The sequence below is a fragment of the Neofelis nebulosa genome, chromosome 3, assembly GCF_028018385.1.
Source record: "Neofelis nebulosa isolate mNeoNeb1 chromosome 3, mNeoNeb1.pri, whole genome shotgun sequence".
Lineage (NCBI taxonomy): Eukaryota > Metazoa > Chordata > Mammalia > Carnivora > Felidae > Neofelis > Neofelis nebulosa.
Window position 1 is genome coordinate 195,852,743 of NC_080784.1, and position 16,174 is coordinate 195,868,916.

The 16,174-nt window shown below is 48.7% G+C and overlaps 1 protein-coding gene across 10 annotated transcripts in view; it reads right to left on the reverse strand.

Annotated features, from left to right (window-relative positions):
- Positions 1-14,396, reverse strand: part of CC2D2A (coiled-coil and C2 domain containing 2A) — a 147,977-nt gene extending 133,581 nt beyond the window's left edge. For 2 of the 10 annotated variants that reach the window (XM_058723054.1, XM_058723047.1), the window contains exons 1-4: positions 14,197-14,394; positions 8,810-8,868; positions 6,664-6,747; positions 4,698-4,821 (exon numbers count right to left, since the gene is read on the reverse strand). In XM_058723054.1, the coding sequence (XP_058579037.1) occupies positions 4,698-4,821; positions 6,664-6,747; positions 8,810-8,848 (247 nt within the window). In that variant the 5' untranslated portion in view covers positions 8,849-8,868; positions 14,197-14,394. Of the gene's footprint in view, positions 1-4,697; positions 4,822-5,966; positions 6,024-6,186; positions 6,288-6,663; positions 6,748-8,809; positions 8,869-14,196 lie in introns of those variants that run through there. The other 8 variants (XM_058723049.1, XM_058723048.1, XM_058723057.1 and 5 more) reach the window with 6 other exon arrangements.
- Between the last annotated feature and the right edge of the window lie 1,778 nt (positions 14,397-16,174).

Below are 16,174 nucleotides of genomic sequence, written 5' to 3' on the forward strand. Positions count from 1 at the left end.
TCGTGAATGAAGAAGACGAAGTCCTGCTCTCAGGGGCAGTTTGCAAACAGTTGCTTGGAACATGCTGGGGGCGGGTGCGTGCTCTAGGGGAAAACAGAACCCTGGGAAGGACAGAATAGGTGACGAGGTGAGAAAGTGCTATTTTTTTTCAATTTTTAATGTTTTATTTATTTTTTGAGGCGGGGAGGGATAGAGAGATGGAGACACAGAATCTGAAGCAGGCTCCAGGCTTTGAGCTGTCAGCACAAAGCCCAACGCAGGGCTTGAACCCATAAACCGTGAGATCATGACCTGAGCTGAAGTCGGATGCTTAACTGACTGAGCCACCCAGGTACCCCAGAAAGTGCTCTTTTTAAAAAAAATTTTTTTAAAGTTTTATCTATCTGTCTATCTATCTATCTATCTATCTATCTATCTATCTATCTATCATCTATCTATTTAGAGAAAGACAGAGACAGCTCGAGCAGGAGAGTGGCAGGGAGAGAGGGAGAGAGGGAGAGAGAGAGAATCCCAAGCAGGCTTCACGATGCCAGCTCAGAGCCAGACGTGGGGCTCGAACCCATGAACTGTGAGATCATGACCTGAGCCGATACCAACAGTCGGATACTCAACCGTCTGAGCCCCCCGGGGCCTCAGGAAAGTGGTCTTTTAGACAGATGGTCAGCAAAGGCCTCTCCTGCCCCCAAGCCTCCCCTGACCTCCAGACCCCTACATCCACCTCCATCCACCTGGACATCCGGCAAACTCTGTCTTTTCCTCATTTTACCTCAAACCCATTCTTTCTGCCATCTTCCTCTCTCTGAAAATGGCAACTGCATTTTCCCACTTGCTCAAGTTAAAAAGCTGACATCGTCCTTCCTGCTTTCAAAACTCCTGTTCAGTCCAGCCATAAACCCCAATGTCTCTACCCTCCAGATGCCCCAAGTCCCACTTTGTTTCCACCTCTTCCACTACTTGGTCCCAGTACCCCCCCACTGCCCACTTGGATGTTGTCTTTGCTTCTTTGCTCTTCACCTGGTTCTCTGTTCTGTTCTTGCACCTTCCAGACTCAATTCCTTAGTACAGCAGCCTGCACCCTTAAGTCTGAGCACACCCTCCCCTGGCCCTCATTTCACTCAGACTGAAAGTGTAGGGGCCCCGAGGCACCTCCCTTCTCCTCTCATTTCCCATTTGTCCTCCCTGCTCACTCTGTCAGCCACTCTGGCCTCCTTGCTGGTCCTAAAACATACCGAACACACTCTTGCATTAAGAGCACTTTTCTCAGGGGTCTCCCATTTGCTCCAGGCTCAAAGATGGTCTTGCTGGAGAGGCCTTCCCATGATGATAAAATAGCAACCCTCCCTCTCATGCCTGAGGCGTCCCATCCAGCTTATTCTTTATCTTTGTAGCACCCCCACCCCTGGCCATACTGCATATCCATCATGTCTATTTCATTTTCTCCTTTTCCCTTTCACCCCCAACTGGAATATAAACTCTGGGGAGGTATTAAGGCATTCTCTTCTTGTTCCCGTTTTGCAAATAAAGAAACTGAAGTTTAGGGAGATGGAGGAAATTGCCCAAGAGGGTAGGAAAGGGACAGGTAGAGAGACTGGTACCCACACTCGTCTGACCCCAAAGAACATGGGCTTTTTGTTTGTTTAAAGTTTATTTAGTTATTTTGAGAAAGAGAACAAGCAGAGGAGGAGCAGAGAGAGAGGGAGAGAGACAGAATCCTAAGGAGGCTCCACGTTGTCAGTGGGGCTCGAACTCATGAACTATAAGATCCTGACCTGAGCTGAAACCAAGAGACAGACGCTTAACCGACTGAGCCACCTGGGCGCCCCTAAGACCATGGTCTTTATGGTGACAAGTCTCCTGCCTCTCTGCCACAAGCTTGTTGAAGACATGGTTGGGGAGTTTTCCTCGGGTGGGCACCAGAGCCTGGGAGTGCTCAGGTGGTCACGAGGCTTTCAGGGGTCAGTAAGCAGTCACCCAGGTGGGGAGATGGGAGAAAAGGAGAAACAACGGGAAGGGGCCAGAGTGCATAGGGTCTTGGAACCCAGAACAAAGAAAGAGTGTGGATTTTATGCGATGCTTATCACAGATTTCTGAGTGGGATAGTGATAAACAGAAGTTTTTTTTTTTTTTAAATGTGTATTTATTTTGAGGGAGAGAGGGAGAGAGAGTGTGTGAGCAGAGGAAGGGTAGAGGGAAAAGGAGAGAGAGAGAATCCTAAGCAGGCTTTGCACTGTCAGCACAGAGCCCGACACGGGGCTTGAACCCACGAACCCTAGCACTGTGAGATCATGACCTGAGCCAGAATCAGGAGTTGGACACTTAACCAACTGAGCCTCCCAGGCAGCCCCTAGGGCCATACTTCTAACAAATGGCAAAGGTGTGCAACTTCCCAGGCACGGCTGCCTCCACCTTGCTCAGGACACACCGTTTTCTGCCCACATTTATGGGTTTCCAAGCCGTCTGTCCGGAATCGTCTTTCAGCAGTGCTACCTCAAGACTCCCACACAAGCCTTTAGCCTGAGCTCCTCCATTGCTCTGTCTCAGCCTAGACCCCTTGCCGTGTTTCTCAGAGCTCTTCGTCTTCCCCTGTCCCTCATCTTTCACCCTACTGTGCATCGGCATCATGGATGAAATCCATTCGGCTCTCTTGACCACATGGCTAGCTTTCTGCTGGTCTTGACCTCTCATTTCTGACTGATGCCTGGCCCCACAGGCTTCTTATCCACCAGGTGCCCCCACCTCAGTCCTAGGGGTGTTTCCTTTGCCCCTTGGCCCACCAGTGCTGCGAACTTAGCAATAGTTGTAGCTCTATCCAGGGACATCCAGCTACCCGCTAGCCATGACCTCGTTGAGGCAGGTGGATCCTAGCTTTCTATTGTTCTGTTGTTCTCCTCTTCTCCAAATCAGAAATCCTGGGTTTTGTTTATATTTCACTTTGGACCAGTGCAAACTCCCAAAGTCTTTTCTCGCCTTGTAAAAAACCCCTTCGTCACTGTGTGTTTATCTATGTAATGTACTAGTGCCTACTATTTGAATATCTATAACAGTACATACTATTTTCCTCATTTTAGGAATAAGGAAAGAATTGACTTTTTGGTTAGAGTCTTATTATTGGCCAACCCCTCTGACACTTTTTCCCTTGATTTAAAAATAACTATTTAAGGGGGACTTGAGTGGCTCAGTCGGTTATGCTTCTGACTCTTGATTTTGGTCAGGCCATGACCTCACAGTTCAGGGGACTGAGCCCATGTCAGGCTCTGCCATGACAGCCCCAAGCCTGCTTGGGATTCTCTCTCTCTCTCTCTGTCTCTCTGCCCCTCTCCCACTTGACCGTGTGTGCTCTCTTTCTCTCTTTCTCTCCCCAAATAAATACATAATCTTAAAAAAATAACTATTTAAATATTCAATAGTTGTGCTATGGACTGAACTGTGTCTCCACACAATTCGTATGTTGAAGCCCTAACGCCCACTGTGACTATTTGGGGAGAGGGCCTCTGAGGAGGTAATAAAAGTTAGACAAAGTCACACAGTGGGACCCTGATATGATAGGATTGACATCCTTACAAGCAGGGACACCCGAGTGAGCACACAGGGAGATGGCAGCCACCTATCAGTCAGGCAGAGAGGTCTCACTGGAAACCCACGGCTCTGTCACCTTGATCTTCAACTTCCAGCTTCCAGAATTATGAGAACATGGATGTCTCTTGTTTGAACCGCCCGGTCTATGGTATTTTGTTATGGCAGCCAGAGCTAAGACAAGTTGTAATCTTTCATAAAGAGTACTTTTGAGCAGTCACATAAAGAAGTAACTATATGGGGTAAAGTTTGGTTCTGTTTTACTAATTTGTAACAGTCCTATGATATCATCGCTCTTCGATGGGAACCACATTTTTCTTAAGGTTGGACTTGGGATGAGCTTGCTTCCAAAGCCTTCTGGTTTCCAATAGTTACTTTATGCCCCAGCCCTGCTGTAGGGAAACGGGGTGACAATTGTGTAATGATTGCTTAACAACTGAAAAGTGTAACATACCTTTTTCTCTTGTCTAATCCACTTTTCCTGAAAAGCAACAAGTAAAGGGTGATCCTTTTTCCTACAATGAGCAGATAACTAATGATTGACCATGATAGTGGAGGTTCTTGGAAGGGGGAATTCAAGCCACACTTTTTGGATTTGGATGGCTTCCTAACCATTTCACCCTACCTTGGATTTCTACGAATTTGATCACCTGTACTATTTTTTAAAAATGTTTCTTTATTGATTTTGAGAGAGAGAGAAAGAAAGAGAGAAAATGCAGGGGACAGGTAGAGAGAGGGAGAGAGAGAATCCCAAGCAGCTTCCCTGCTATCAGCACAGAGCCCGATGCGGGGCTCGATCTCATGAACCACAAGCGAGATCATGACCTGAGCCGAAATCAAGAGCCGGCGCTTAACCGACTGAGCCACCGAGGTGCCCTCACCTGTGCCATTTTTATTTCAAGTAACACTTCCAAACATATATGCTTAGAGAAGTACGTCCTGAAACTATGTGTCCTGTCTCCTAGACAGATGCTAACCTAGAAGAGTACCCACTGAGTTGGGGTGCAGTGGGGGAGGGGTGGTAGCCATGTATGAAAAACATTACCCATTAAAAATCCCATATTGCTCTGTGCTGATTACAATAGGCAATAAACACTGGCTGAACTGAACCGGGGGACACTTACTCCGGGGGCCTCGACGGGTGGTCATGCTCAGAGGGCGAGTGTCAGAATCTTCCTGCAGGGGCTCCGGCTGGTTGCCTAGGTGGGGATTTTCAGACACCATTTCCTCGGGGCCAGCGGCGGGCAGCTGTGGGCAGAGGGGCAGAGGTTGTTACCCCCAGGGCTTGGGTTGACACAGATCTCATCTGGGGATGAGGTGGGTCACTCAGTGAGGGGACAGGCCTTAGTACTATTCATATCTAGATAACCGTGGTGCTGTCACCTGTCAGAAAAGGGGTGCCAACCTTGAGTTCGTCTAAGAGGGTTCTCGTTAAATTACTGAGGCATCCCCAAATAAAATAAATACTTCCACTATTTCTATGAATAATGTGCAGACCTTTGCAGAAATTGGGTGGAAAGGGGAAGCAGGAAAGCCACGGCCAGAACTATGTGATCCCAACTCCAAATCTTTTGGAAACAGCTGCCAAAGCGTCCTCGGGGAATTCAGGGCAAAGGACAGCATGTGGCTCCTTCCCCAGGCTGTCGGAGGAGAGGCCGGTGAGCAGAGATGACAGTGGAGGCCAAGGCTGAGCGATGGCCTTTGGGGCCAGACAAAGGCTTGCCTCTGAACTCAGATGAACTGAGGGACTCGGGGCAAGTTATTCAACTTCCTCGCTTCCTTCCTTCTTCATCTGTAGAACAAGGGAGTTGAAGACAGCCGGTGCACCGAGATGCTACTTTGTATCGGCCACGGTGCAAAGCACGGGGCATTGTGATTCAAATACATGGCCTGGGGTGGACCCCAGGCACCGACTGGAAAAAAAAAAAAATCTCCCAAATTCCATTCTGAGGTGCCGCTGGGGTTAAGCTACGGTACTCTGGATTTCTTCCAACACCCCCCAAACCTCTCCTGCTCCGAGGTCTGCAGTCTGGGCTCCTGCACGGGTTACGCCCAGGAGCCGGTGCCTAGGAGGGCAGTGCCAGGTACCATGCTCCCCCCTCCCCGTCCCTGCCTCTCTCTCCTGTGCCTGTGGCCCAGTAGCTAAGGACGTGCACCCGTCCCGGCGGTACTCTGGGTCGCCTGCCCTGGCTGCAGAGCCTCTGGGGGACCCTGCAGGAAGGGGTCAAACCTCCCCGAGTGGCCAGAGAGACTGGCCACGTGGCTGGCCGCCCCCCTCCTCCCCCGGCTGCTCCACCCGAGCTGTGCAAGCAGAGGCCACCCCTCGGCCCAGCTGGCCCCACCGGAGTGTGGTGGGGGCACAGAGAGGGGGCTTGTCCCCCGACTGCGGCTACCTCGGTGCCTTCCCCGCGTCCACACCTCCTCACGTCCCAGCCACCCTCTCCAGGCAGCCCCATCACGTGGGTGCTGGCTCAAAATGGCGCTCCCTTCCTTCCCTCCCCTGCTGGCATCTCGATGCTTCCAAGCAAGTTGCCCCTCCAAAGAGATCTTCCCTGCCTCCCCTCCTCAGAGGACAGGGGCTCCTGGCTGGTGGGGGGGGGGGGCGTTATTTACCTTGAGAAGGCTGGCCTTGTAGGGGGATGCTCTCAGCCGAGGAGGGTCACTTCTGAGGAGAGCTGGAGGGGGGTGGGGGGGGGCGGGCGCTCTGGTTTAGACCGAAGCTGAGCTCGGGCTTGGAATTGGAGAAAGGGGGAGCGCCCCATGATTAGTAATCCTGCACTGCCATCTATCGCCGGCCTCAGTTCATGGCCTTTGAGGACAACAGTAAAAAGCCTCCGTCCCTCTTCTCTGGGCTTCTCTCAGGAGATGGGAGAAACCTCAGAGGGAAAATGCCCGGGGTACTGACCACAGCGTCCCTGTGAGGGTCACCCTTAAGGCCCCACACAGGTCCCACACCCTGCACCTTCCCCCTGCACGCTTGTCTTTTCCAGGGTGCCCCGGGGAGGATGTGTGGTCCCCTGAGGGTGCCCACACCTTGTCAATTGGCAGGCCGATCGCACAGGCAGACACAGGGCCCCCAGCACCACATACCCGTTTCTTCCTTTTCTGTCTTGCCATCTTTGAGGTCTTCTTCTGGCTTCCCACACCTGTATCCTCATCATTTTCATCGAACTCCTTTGTAAAAATGTAAATGGAAGAGTGGTCACTGAGTCTGTGTGTAAGTTGGGGAATGGCGGTAAGAGAGGAAGAGGGGTGCATTTTACATATTAAAATTAAAATCACCATCCTGCCCCCACCCCTAAAGTTGAGTATGGGCGAAGGGACAGTTGACATGGTCTAAGCAGCTACCAGCCTTTACTCTTCTCAAAGCAGACATGGTCTTGAAAAGTTGTATCCAAATGGAAACATGAGATGATCTTGGAGCCTCCATCGTTCACCCCTACAACATCCGCAGTGCTTCTGGCCCTGGGGACACACAGATTCTTGCTGCCCTCAAAACTCACAATCTAACGAAGGCCAAAAACAAGGGACCCTGCCAGGACAGCTGGTCTGGCCAGACAGAGGACCCCAGCACAGGATGACATGGGAATCAAACCAGGGGTTTCAAGGGCCGGGTTCCTCTGCCCCCAGCCTCAGTCTCAGGTACAGAATAATAAGGATATATGTTAAATCGTCACGAAGTCTCAATTCAAAGACAAAGTTCGTGGGTTTTCTTGAAAACGGAAATTCTTTCACAGTGCAAACTTTTTCTTTTTCTTTTTCCTCATGACGCTTTCTAAAGTTTTACTGAGAAGATGTTAGAGCTGACTGCTCTGAAGTGTTCAAGCTGCAAACTTCTCTGGTCCTAGACCTCTGCAAACTGGGGCACCACCTCTGGGCGTAGAAGAATTGCAAGGTAAACCTGGAACCTCTCCCTGTTACACCGAGTTCATTAGAAAGGTGTTCAAAGTGAAAATGGGACTTTTTTTTAATACTGAAGTAAACTTGGAACACAAAGGGTGGATTTTAATGATAAGATTTAAGATTTCAAAGAAATGTCAAGCAGGTTGCTGAGTCAGCCTCCAACTGCACATCCTGCCCTTGGCCGTGGAGGTTAGAGAAGATGAGAACTTTGGTTGGTGGAGGGAACCCACGTCCTGACCGGCCAATGGGCATAGCTTGGGCTTGTCTTTTGTCCAAGGGACCTGAGATCTCTGATTCATCCTCTGGGTGAAAGCCCCATCCTCACTGGGCTTCCTGAATCAGGGTCCCCAGGTAGGGAGTATTCTTAGCTTAGGGGTTCACCAACTTAGATTATAAAATGTTGCTAACATTGAGGTGTGCAAGTGTGGTCCTTAGTTCATGTCTAAGTTCTCACTGGCTAGAATGGATTTGTGAGGAAATCTAGGCCTTTTTAATTGCTTTATTTTGTTTTAGTTTATTTTGCTTTCCAATAATGTTTTGATTCTCTATCAGTGGAAAACTGTCCAGTAGGACCTCAAATTAGAACGGAAACTCCCTGAGGGCACAGGGTTTTTGTTTTGCTGCGGTATGCCCAGGGACCAGCGACACAATAAATATTCATTGCGTGAATAAGAGGATGTAGATTTATGTGGTTTGAAGGTACTTGATATCTTGCTTAAAGTTAACCTGTGTGGTTGTAGCTGGGTAATGTGGTTCCTTTAGGCTTTAGAAAACAGCGTGTCTTCTCTGTTTCGGCCTCTATGGTCTCAAGTCAGCGGGCCCTGCAGACAGGAGAGAAGCTGGGGTTGAGAGACTTTCTCCTCCGTACTGAGGTCTGCGGTCTCCAAGTAGGAGACGAGCTCCCTTCTCTGGTGTAGATAGTGTTTAATGATGGTTTGTACACGATGAGTTAGAAATGGCAGGACTCCACGAGACAGGATTTTACTGGTGGTTATAATCTACAACTGGTTCCTTCAGCCTAAAGTTTTCTACAAATCAATGTGCTGCCGCAGAGCTGACTCAGTAGCAGGTGGTCACTCCGAACAGCTGTGTGTCACGAAATGGTGACCGGGCAGCTTCAGAGCATTCGTGTAGAGGTGAGCCCCTGGAATGTCTTCAGGGACGCGTTTCTTACGCCATCAGGCCCCGTCTCCACCGCGTGCCTGACATAGTGCTCTCTGCATTCAGTAGGCGTGCAATAAAGGCCTGTTGCTGGCCTAACTTCCTCCCTCACAAAGACGTGTGCAATGCACACACAGCCACACCTTCAGGGGACATCTAAGCAACCGCTTACCTCTGTGATTATTTTCACTTTTTCTTCCTTGGGATTCATTTTGGCTGCAGTGTCTGCTCCTGGACAGGGAATCAAAACAAAACAAAACAAAGAAGTCAGGCCTTTGAAAATCAGTGAAACATCGTTCTTACTACTGATGTCTATGAGGCTGACCTCCGTGTTAGAGCAGACGGTCCATTCCCAAGGAATATGTGCTTGCAGACCCAGATTGGTGGAAATGAGCCCCAGAGGAAAAGGAAGGATGCCAGACCCTTCTGGCCCCGTGGGCCTGGCAATGAGCCCAGCAATGAACCTGGTGCCACTGGGCAGCGGGTGGGAGTGAGGAAATTCTGCCCTCGGAGTCAGAGGAGTCCAGTTCATAGCCTCTCCTCTCCCTTCAAACCTCCACCTTCCCACCCCCTCCTCACTCTCTCCCCTTGGCCTTGGTTCTCATTTCACTGAACAGAGAGATGACGGGGGCGGGGAGGGGGGGAGGTCCATCCCCTGCCCCTCCCCCACCCGCGGAGTCAGGTTACATCTTCTGCCTCCACTTGTACCCTACCTGCCTCTGCTCCCATCTAGGCTGGGACCTCAGCCTGTGCACTAGGCCCCAGCACATTCCTCCTCCACGACCTTGGCCTGACAATTTCCCCTTTCCCCTGGATAATCACTTCTTCCTGCTCTATTGGCTCATTTCCTTCCATGAACAAAGTGCTGTGATTGGCCCCTTCTTTAAAAGGGCTGTCTCTGGACTCCACTTCTCTTTCTAGCTAGTGTTCAATTTTTCAACCTTCTACAGGAAAGTTCCTCACACCTTCTCTTCCTGGATAGGTTTGCTGGGCCCAGCAGCCCCTGAACCTGCTCCTGTCAGGGTCCCAGTGACTCTGCGTCACCACATCGAATGATCATTCTTCAGTGCTCATCTTATTTGACTCTCAGTGGGTCAGTAAGGAAAGTGACCCATCACCTGATTTTTCCTGAAACGGTTTCTTCACTCGGCTTCTGTGATATGTTCTTTCTTGGTTTATCATTTCTACCCCCTCTCAGACTCCTAAGCTGGTCTGTCTCCACCTTCTTAATCACCACACGGTGGGGTCTGCATTACCCGTACCCATCCCATCGGTGGTCTTACCCCGTCTCTTGCCTTTAAATGCCATCCGTCTACTGGTGCCCCCCAGACTTGCCCTCAGTGCCTGCACACCTCCCCAGAGCTCCAGACTCAAATATCCAGGTGCTTGATGGATACCTTCACTTGGCTTAACATGCCCCAGATGAAGCTCCTTGTCATCGCCCCCTCATCTGCTTGTCCTGCAACCTTCCTTGTGGCAATAAACAGAACTCATTTGTCTGAGGCCAGAAACCTCAGACATACGCCATATTGTGTCATTCCTGACTCCGCTCTGACTTTCAAATGACACACGACGTGCAATCCATGGAAATCCTGCCGGCTTTGCCTTCAAATTATATGGAGAATCCAACCTCCTCTATCCACCTCCACTGTTATCACCTGGTCAGGCACCATTGTCTCTCGCATGGCTTCTTGCAAGACCCTCCTAACTTCTCTGCTTCTCACCTTGCTCACCCACAGGTTGTTCTTTACACTGAAGAGAGTGAATTGTTTAAAATTTAAGTGCAGTCATGTCATTTCTGCACTCAAAATCCAATGACTTCTTTTTCCCAACAGAGTAAAATCCAAAACCCTTTCCATTGCTTACAAGGCGCTCCATGATCTGCACTTAAATCCTCTGGCCTCAGGGCCTTTGCACTTGCTGTTCCCTCTGCCGGGACTTCTCTTGCCCAAGATAACTGCAAGGCTCTCTGCTTCTTTTAATTCCTTGAAGGCCCTACAGAGACCCTTCAGAGAAGTCTTCCCAGAACACTCATAATACAATGGTAATCTGCTTCCCTCACCTTCCTGGAATTCTCTAACTATCTCATGATGATTTCTTTTTTCCATAGTACTTGTCACCAGCCAACATATATACTTATTTGCTATTGTCTGCCCATCCCTGTTAGAATATAAGCTATAAGAGGGCAGGGACATTTGCTCATTGTTTACCTCCAGAGCCTAGGAGACATTCAAAAAATGTGTTTTAAATGAATGACTAAATCACTACTTATTGGCTGTGTCTTCCATGTCCCCATTCTGGAGCCCTTTAAATCTTCATTGTCCTCTCTGGGCTGCTGAGAAGATCAAAGGAGAGAGGGTGTGGGGAGAAACACCAGGGCTGACAAGTTGTAAGCCCTTCCTAATATCCTGGAATCTGAATCTCAGCTAGGCCTTGTCATTTAAGCAGCTCATCTGAGGTGTTCAAGGTTGCAGTGACCCTGATGGGTAATTAGCATATTAAAGGGAAACAAAGCATCTGGAAATCTGTTGTCTCCTCTCCAGACCTCCTCACAGGCTACTAGAAATGGAGGAAGGAAACTGATGTCAGCAGTTCAGAAAATAAAAGGACGAGGAGGTGATCTAGAAGGAATGAGGGGCAGAGAATAAGAATGAAATGCCCAAGGACACAAAAACTCTCTAGTAAACAACCCCAGTAATTATGAGCTGGGAAAAAAAAAAAAAGAACTGATGTATTTTAGGAAAGAAAGATTCTTCCTCAATAAGTAAAAAAAAAAAAAGTCATATATGAAGTAAATAGAAGTAAGAATGAAAAATGTAACAGAGTTGATTTTTTTTCTCCTCATTCTTTCCTGATCATTACCTTTGAATGAGTTTCTAAGGAAATCAAATGACATCAAAATTTATTTTTTCATGAGCATAGTTCCTAAGAGAAGATAAATCAATACTGTTCGACTTTAATATGTAGCTTGTCATCACCAAATGCATTGAGCACTTGTTAATATATTCCTATTGGCAACATCCAAATAAGAGCCATAATTTACTGCAGACTTATTTTGTGCTATGTCTAGATGCAAGGTACCACCAGACCTTACAACAAGACTTCTAGTTCAGTTCCTCATGCCTCAATTCACCTCTGAGGGACCAATTCCTCTGAGGTTAACCTCCGGTAGGATACACGATTTGTCCAAGGTTATAGTTATTAAATGTCACATTCAGAATTTGACCCCAAGACTTGGTGATTCCACAGTCTTCCCCATGCCCCTCTACCTCTCTGTCTCGCCATTGATCCCTGTTTTGTGATCATATCAGGAACCAATCTATGCTAGTTCAGTCTTCTGGAAATATGTACAATTGAAAGCTGTGGAGTATTGCCCCAGTGAGAAAGGGCTGTGGTTACTTGAGGTCAATGATGTATTTAACTTCGTGCAGAAAGCCAAAGACAGTTTTCTAGGAAGGTACTGCTGAGACCTTTGTCCAAACAAATGGACTGTCTCTGAGGGTGCTGAGTGCATCAGAGCCCTACCCAGAGGACCCTGTGACAAGTTCTACAGGATATAGGCAAAAGGATGAAGGTGTGTTATAAGAGATGCACTGCATCTGACCTTGGGCTGCTTAAAAAAAATTAACACAATGTGAATGTCCTATTCCAAAACAGTGCAAACACGGGTGTATAGAAATAGTGAGACCTTTGTGAAAAATTAAATGAACCTGGGTCCCAATTCCAGCTCTACTTCTCAGCTGTGTGATCTTGGGCAAATGCCTTCGCCTCTCTGAGATACATTTCTTCGCCTGTAAATTTGCAAAATTCCTACCTCCAAGATTATCGTATAAGGGCTAAATGATAGACTATATGGTAAAATGCCTAGCATGGACCAGGCTCTCAATATTGGTATGGTTTTATTTATTTATTTATTAAAATTTTTTTTTTAAATGTTTATTTATTTTTGAGACAGAGAGAGACAGAGCATGAACGGGGGAGGGTCAGAGAGAGGGAGACACAGAATCCGAAACAGGCTCCAGGCTCTGTGCTGTCAGCACAGAGCCCAACGCCGGGCTCGAACTCATGGACCGCGAGATCGTGACATGAGCCGAAGTCGGCCGCTTAACCGACTGAGCCACCCAGGCGCCCCTATATCGGTATGGTTTTTAAGAAAAGGTGATGTTAGAGAAGGAAAGTAGAAAAAGGAGTAGGGATGGAAAAAGAGCTTAGGGGACAGAGGGGGAATCACAAGAAAGACCTGAGGTGACATTCAAGTCCCCCATTACCATTTGTGGTTCCCACCTTCAACCTCCTGGCTCCAAAACCCAAGGTCCCCTCTTTCCCTTCCCCCAGCTGGGCCCAGGGGAGTTTCCTTTCTGTTTCCATTTGTGGTGCTTCTGAAGCCCTCCCCTGCCCTCACGCCCATGGGTATTTCCTCCCTGTGTATGGTGCTTAGCTTTTTCTGCCCTACCCTATTAGGGTTGGAGACTGGACCCCTGGCAGGTGCCACACACTGCTTCTAAATTCATTATCTGAGTCTACAAAGCATTCCAGCCACAGCTTCCCTTTGTCTGAGGTTGGTGACAGATAGCTTTATGGAATCATTCAATCGGCTCGATGTAACACATGTCACCCTGGCAGAGTGCATATAAATGCCACTCTTGAGCTGCGCTCTGTGGTATATGCCCAGTGCTTTCACGTGATGAACTAAGTGATCCCAGGCCCTTTCTGGGAGTCATCTGTTGTGTTTCAAGCACGCTCGACACTTTTACAAATATCTTACGGTACTTAGCTCCTTGTACTGCTAGCCTCCGTTTATAGGGCTGTCTTCTGCACAGACTCTGAGCTACTGAGCTGGTCTAATGCATTTCTGCTTGCTCTGAACTTCAGCCCGTTGCTTGGCACCTTGTTCATGCTCGATAAACGTGTGAGCGAATGACTCTACACGAGCTCTAAGAGACAGATTTCATTCTGGAGCCGAATTTATTTGCAGAAGAGGTTATATGAAAATCCAATAACAGGCGTGCACTTCCCACGAGACCTTGTTAGCTTTCCATAGCACCTCTTTGCAATGGAGGCAAACTGTAAGTGTAAATACCAGCCCGCAGATTTTCTTGTGGTCTCTTGGAGCAGTGATCCTCATCCCTTTGTCTGTAATGACTCTTCCTCTGCCTAATGCCAAGAAAAACGAAGCCTGAAATGAGTTGCACTTTGCCCCTTGGACCAACGTGAACTGAGACACTCAGAGACGCAACCCGCAGCAAATGTTTCTGGGAGACAGGAATGCGACAGGATGGCAGGAAAGTCCCAAGACGGAAGCCGAGCAACCCTGTGGGAGGGATTCCACCCAGCGGCCCTGAGAGCCAGACATCAGACAGCCGCTCAAATCAAAGCAGCCCAACTGACGCTCTATGATTTCAATTCCAGAAAGTAAAACGTAAATCTTAGTGGTGAGAACCCCTACACTCACAATTCATGAAATCGGCTAAGGGGGGACTGAGGGGTTGAGCTCCAAGCCGGGGTCACGAGGGCAGGACGCCCTTGCTGCAGCCCTGCTCCCCGGAAAGAACTGGTTACCTTAAGCAACTTTACAAAGCGCTTTGCAGATTCCGCTTCCTGGGATGAAAGGAAAGTGGGGAGAGACGGAGTCTTGCTGTCGAATCTTCTGAAAGAGTCCAAAGGGAAAGGCTGAACGTTGGGGCGGACCCAGGGCTGCTCCCTGGGAGGCTGAAGCTCTGGGAGCAAAAACACCCGCTTAGCAACACGTTCCTAAGGGAGGTCACTCCGGCTTTTTTTTTTTTTTTTTCTTTTAAAGTGACAGGTGACTTCCAGTAGCGGAGCATGCTGGGGGAACAGAGGAGCCCAGCACAGACAGGAACCAGCTGGGGGCAGCTGATCAGAAGTCAGGTGGGGGGGCTTTAGGAAGCACGCCCTCCCTTATGTCATCAGGGTCACTGGGCATTTCTGGCAAGAGACAGGCGATGCTCAGATGCGGGAGGTTTAGAATCACGAAAGGTCACCATGAGTGGGCGGTGCACCTGACTTATTTGCAGCCAAGGTTCTGGGCGGTGCTGCTGGGCAGCGGTGAGTGTTTTCTAGTTAAATGTGGAGGCTGGATGTCCAGGATTAATCTGCGTATTTTCGGAATCCCACTGAGATTGCTCAAAGAGGATATAAATGGTATTGGCTTAAAAAAAAGCAAAGGTCATGGGAGAAGTGGCAAAGCACATGGAAGAGAAATGGAATGGATAGACCAAGAAAAGCCACACTCCAACCTTTCTGGTGTGTGTGTGTGTATAAATGTATCCATCTGTGTACCCTGTGTGTGTGTGTGTGTGTGTGTGTGTGTGTGTGTGTGTCTTTGCATGTGTATCTGTGTGTGGGGGGAGGAGAAATGAGCCATCCATTCTACAGAATTCCAGAGAGGGTCAGGACTAGGTTCAGGAGGGTGGGGGTTGAATCCTGTCCCTACAAAAGAAGGTATGTTGGAGCCCTAGCCCCCAGGGCCTCTGAATGTGACCTTATTTGGAGAGAGGTCCTTACAGACGCAATCAATTTAAAAAGAGGTCATTAGGGTGGGCCCTAATCCAATATGACTGTGTCCTTATAAAAAGGGGATATTTGGGGACAGAGACAGACATGCACACGGGAAAGATGATGTGAAGACCCAGGGAGAGCAACATCTACAAGCTAAGGGAGGACTGCAGCCCCCAGAAGCTGGGAGAGAGGACCGGAACAGACTCTCCCTCACAGCCCTCAGAAGAAACAGATCCTGCCAATACCTGATTTCCTTTATATTTTATATTATATTATTTTGTTTATTTTTTTAACATTTACTTATTTATTTATTTTTGTTGATTTACTTCTTTGAGAGAGAGAAAGAGCAAACATGAGTGGGAGAAGGGCAGAGTGAGGGACAGAGAGAATTCCAAGCAGGCACCACACTGTCAGGGTGCTGAGGGTGCCATGGGGCTCGATGTTATGAATCGTGAGATCACAACCTGAGCCAAAACCAAGAGTCAGATGCTCAGCCAAGTGAGCCACCCGGGCACCCCTGTTTATTTTGTAACACCTGATTTCTTACCTCTAGTCTCCACAATAGTGAGACAATGCATTTCTCACCGTGTATGTGGTACTTTGTTATGGCCTCCCCTGCAAACGAGTCTAGTCAGATACCAAGGCAAGTGGGGCTGAAAATTCACGAAGATGTGAACAGCTATGCATAGAGGAGTTAGATCCTCAGGACCCTCCCTTACTCCTGGCAGCCTGGAAATATGCTCATCCTCCTTACTCCCCCTTTTCTGTTTCCCCCTCCCCCCCCCCCCCCCCCCACCTCCAAAGGGGATTGGAAGCTACTCCTCAAGGGAAGTTGAGCCAGAGACACTCTGGCCACAAGTTCCCAGGTACAGCAGAAGGTGGGTGTGTCTCAGGGCTGAAAACTGGGCAGGAAATGGAGAGGAGGCAAGGTCCTTTCCTTCTCACAGAACTGAAGTAACCTTTGGCTCTCCTTGTGTCACCTCCAGCAGCACCAATCTAGAGAACATAGAAAATTATT